General features: G+C 59.4%; 1 protein-coding gene across 1 annotated transcript in view; it reads right to left on the bottom strand.

Moving 5' to 3' along the window:
• Window positions 1-1527, bottom strand: part of Incenp (inner centromere protein) — a 13706-nt gene extending 12179 nt beyond the window's left edge. Inside the window, exons 1-3 of the mRNA XM_033756581.1 lie at window positions 1377-1527; window positions 1053-1166; window positions 7-414 (exon numbers count right to left, since the gene is read on the bottom strand). Coding sequence (XP_033612472.1) covers window positions 7-414; window positions 1053-1166; window positions 1377-1516 — 662 coding nt within the window. The 5' untranslated portion in view covers window positions 1517-1527. The remainder of the gene's footprint in view (window positions 1-6; window positions 415-1052; window positions 1167-1376) is intronic.
• Between the last annotated feature and the right edge of the window lie 3114 nt (window positions 1528-4641).

Raw genomic sequence — 4641 nt, 5'->3', positions numbered from 1 at the left:
CTGGGGCCCTGCGGGGTGCTCACCAGGGCACTCACGGTGACAGACTCCAGTCTCCTGGTGCCTGGCCTGTCTGGTGTCAGCTCCTCGGCCAAGGCTGGGGCACCCTGTGAGGCTGCAGCTGAGGTCGGGGGCACGGCCGTGAGCCGGGCAAGCCACTGCTCGGCGCTATGGCGCTCAGCAGTGCCAATCTCTACCACGGGCATCCTGGCCCGGTCCATAGGGGGCTCCAGGGCGGGTGAGGGAACAGCTGACACCCTGCTGGCTGCGGCAGCGGCAGCGGCTGCCCGGGTCACCCTCCGCAGCAGCATGGGAGAGCCCTGTTCCCCGACCACCGCAGCCAGCTTCTCCGCCTTGTCCTTGCCTCGCAGGTGCTGGGAGCTCAGCCGGCCGCTGCGGATCTTCCTGCGGGAAGACCTGCAAGGCAATGGGACGATGGGAGCCCACACGGGAGGACCACCCTGAAACAAGATGGGGCAGTGAACCCCCCAGCCCGATGGAGTGTTAACCACAGGGCTTGGAGGCACAAGCTCCGACACCTCCCGCCACAAGGCCACTCGGAGCCTCGGTCTCCCTGGCAACCGCTAGGACGGAGAGCCACATGGACCTTAGCTGCCTGGGTGAGTGTCCCCAGCTCCGTCACCTGCCCAACAGACCCAGCGGTAGGCAGCGTCTTCCCCACTTTGGGGGACGAGGAATGGGCTCTCGGGGATTCAACCCACAGACACAGCTGCCAAGAGCAGGGCTGGAGTCTGCACCCAGGACCACCCGACTCCTGGCCCTGGCCCCGCATCTGCTCCAGGGTCCTCGGGTGCCACCCATCTGCGGATGCCAGCCCAGCAGCAAGTGTGGGCGCTGGGCACCTGCTCACTTTGGATCACAGCCAACTGACAGAAGGCGGGCTTCCCTCTTCTAGCCTGCAAGTCTCTCCCTCCCCCAGGCCCAGGCCAGACACCCCAACACACACACACACACCCCACTACGCCACCTGAACGCTTCACATCCCAAACTCCCTGCAGAGACCACCTGCCCGGCTGCCCTCCCACGGCCCCCACCTTTTCCGGATGGGGTCCCTGTTTTCATCCTGAACATAAGAAACGCGTCTCTTCTTCCGGCGGTTCTTCTGGGAAGGCGTTTTGGGCATTAGCTCCGGCTCTTTGCTGAATTCTCTGGTACAAGAAGGGCGACACACGAGGCTCCCGGGGACTGCCAGTCTGCGCCCACCAGCCTGCCCTCCTCCCCACTTGCCCCAGGGTGGCCAGGCGCCCGCCCCTGCCGGCAGACAGGACTTCCGCCAGAGACACCCTTGCACAGGGCACTCGGGAAGGAGCTCTGGGCTGTCAGGCAGGAAAGGGGGGCCGTGACACCCCACCCGTCACCTGGTAAACATGCGCTCAGCCTCCTCCTCGATCTCCTTGAGCCACACCAAGTCCTTGTTGTCCATGTTGCACACAAAGTCCATGAGCTTCTGGTCGCAGAGATCCAGCAGGTGAATGGGCCCTGGGGCTGTCGTGCCCATGGTGGCTCTGTCTAACGACAGCAGGGACAAGAGCACAGGGCTCAGGGGTGGGTCCCAGGACCTTCCCTGGGGGAAGAGCTGCTGGGCCACAGCCCCATCCCTGCACCACTGCCAGGTACCCAGTGCTGGGACCAGGGCCCTCACCAGTCACAGAGCCCCAAGCCACGTCCACAGGAAGGGCCTTCGACTACACCATCAAAGCCCTCCGAGGCACACTCACAGCGACCGACCTTACAGACAAGACTTTGGGGGCCGCATAGCCACTGGCTTCCTGGTTAGGGAGAAACAGCAGCCACCTCAGCCAGCCCTGGCAGCCTGTGCCTGCTCTGCACTCATGGGCAGTGAAGAACGATGCAGCCACACTGTGTTACATGCACAGGAGCCCAGACACAAGCACCTGCTCGCGAGCAGCGAGCAGAGCTGGCTGCGTACCATGGCGCAGGCGAGGAAGATGGGGGATACAGAGACGAGCTCTCCAAGGCACCCACAACCTGCGGAGGGTGCTGTCGGGGAGCAGATAAGTGGTGTCTCGTTTTTTAGGAAAACCTTCCTACAAGAACTAGGCGAGAAGCCAGGCGTGGTGGCGCAAGCCTATAATCCCAGCACTCGGGAGGCTGAGGCAGGATAGCTGTGAGTTCGAGACCAGCCTGGGCTACATAGTGATAGTGAGTTCCAGGTCAGTCTCAACTACAGAGACCCTGTCTCAAAAAGACAACAACAACAACAACAACAACAACAACAACAACAAAAAGAGCCAAGCGAGGAAAAACGCAGAACAAGTGTGGTCTTTCTCAAGCCCCAGAGCTCAGCACCCTCAAGGGCCGGTTATACGCCACAGCGAGTCTGGGGGAAGTACTCCTTCAGTTACAGCAGGGCTCAGCCAGGAATGAGTGAGCCGGAGTGGCCGGTGGCCGTCACCCATCATGGACTGCACGCCTGCAGGGGAACAGGACCCACCACCTTAACCCACAATGCCATGGCCCAGGGGCACTGTGCCCAGCTCAGCCTGTGCCCGGGATGGCAGGCCCTGGACACCAAGTCAGGCTGCAGCCTCAGGGCACCCCGGGGCCTGACTTCTAGGCATACTGTCCTCATTTTCGGACTAGCTCTGCCCTCCATCTGGAAAACTCTTACTCCTACTTTGTGTGGCTTCCATACTTGGACTTCAGGGACCCTCAGGGAAGCCTGACCACCAACCTAAAGCAGCCCCTGTAAGAGGTAAAAATATCCTTAATTGGCCCACACTTCATGAACCGCTCTAATAAGCCCTGACTCTTAGCTCAGACACCAGGCAGACAGGGAGCCAGGCTGTACAGACTCGCACCAGAGATAACATTCTGGGGTAATAAGGTAGCTGCTAAACAAGTCCCCAATCCTGGGAGGCCAACAGGCTAGATAGAGATGACTACAAAGAATAATACAGGGGAGGAGGGGATAAGGGGGGTGGGCCGGGGATGCAGCTCAGCAGCACAGCACCTGCCTGGCAAGTTCAAGGTCCTGAGTTCCATCCCTGATACCAAAAAAAAAGTGTGGGGGTGGTATGGATGAAGTAGATTATTGTTCAGGATACTCAACCCCAGATCCCAGGCCATGGGAGATGAGGCAGTTAGTAATAGAAACACACAGCTTCACAGCTGGAGGGTGCCTGTCTCTACAGACACCACTCTTACAAGAATTCTGGATTAAAAGCCTAGCTTCCGCTGCCTCTGGAGTCCTATTCCCTGGGGGTGGGACCCAGGTCCTGGACAAACGAGACCATTTCTTACTCCCTGGCCCTACTCTCTCCCATCAACCTCAGTTCTCCGAAGAGCACCTGACTGATAGGCTGCTTAAGGCCAGTCTCTGCCACACGAGGGCCGGTCCTTGCTGTCCTGCTGCTCACTCACAGCCCAGAGCCCTGCACAGGACGGGCGGGCAGAGGGGACTAACCTGCCCACCAGGGAGCCCTGCACCAGGGTGCAGGTAGCACCCTCCATCACCACAGCCAGACGCCAAGACAACTCGCCACACACAGGATAGGTAGGACACAGGTTAGGGTAGGCCGACACAGCCACCACCCTCATGCCAAGGTGGCACGGATCAGGGCAGGGCCTCAGCTGGCACCGAGTCACACCAAGACCTGCACCTAGACCTCAGCAGAGCGCAAGCTCAACTCAAGGCCAACAAGGAGGAAAACTGTTCAGGGAAGTCAAAGGTTTGCAGAGGGGCTGAGGAGAGCAGCAATGCTGGGGTAACTCTTCAAAGTCTGTCCAAAATGGCGACGTGGATGAGCACTTCAGCGGCAAATTCCAAACAAGTACTTGGGCTTCTTCCATAAGGAACAGTTTAAGAGACCTTAGCCTGGCCATTTAAAACAAGGTCACCATAAGCCAGGCGTGGTGGCTTATGCCTGCAATCCCAGCACTCGGGAAGCTGAGGCAGGAGGATCACTGTGAGTTCGAGACCAGCCTGGGCTACACAGGGTACATAGTGAGACCCAGGTCAACCTCAACTACATAGTGAGACCCCGTCTCAAAGAAAAAAAGGTCACCGTAAATTAGAGCGGGGGGAGGGGGTAATCAGCGTCAGGCTCCGGGGATGCGGGGCGTGGTGGCACACACCTGTAACCTCAGCACTCAGAAGGCTGAGGCAGGAAGATCGCAACGAGTTCAAGGCCAGCCTGGGCTACATAGCCAGACGTCGCTCGCAACACAGAGCAGGGGAAGAGCTGTAAAAATCCGGTCTTCAGGCCCGAAGAACCTGTGCAGACCGAGCTCCTGACGTCCTGGAGGAGGGAGCATGGCTCCCTCTGCGCACACACCTGTAACCTCAGCACTCAGAAGGCTGAGGCAGGAAGATCGCAACGAGTTCAAGGCCAGCCTGGGCTACATAGCCAGACGTCGCTCGCAACACAGAGCAGGGGAAGAGCTGTAAAAATCCGGTCTTCAGGCCCGAAGAACCTGTGCAGACCGAGCTCCTGACGTCCTGGAGGAGGGAGCATGGCTCCCTCTGCACCGAGCAGCAACCCGGCGGCTCAGCGCGGGCGAAATCTACGATTTTCAAAACTGAGCGCTCAGCCAATTCTCGGCAAGTTTGTGTGGGCGGTTGCAAACCTCGAAGCCTATCAGGTGGCGGGAGACTATGGT

The sequence above is a fragment of the Fukomys damarensis genome, unplaced genomic scaffold, assembly GCF_012274545.1.
Source record: "Fukomys damarensis isolate Sample0158 unplaced genomic scaffold, DMR_v1.0_HiC HiC_scaffold_27, whole genome shotgun sequence".
Classification (NCBI taxonomy): domain Eukaryota; kingdom Metazoa; phylum Chordata; class Mammalia; order Rodentia; family Bathyergidae; genus Fukomys; species Fukomys damarensis.
Note: the sequence above shows the minus strand (reverse complement) of the source record. Positions and strands in the feature narration are given on the sequence as shown.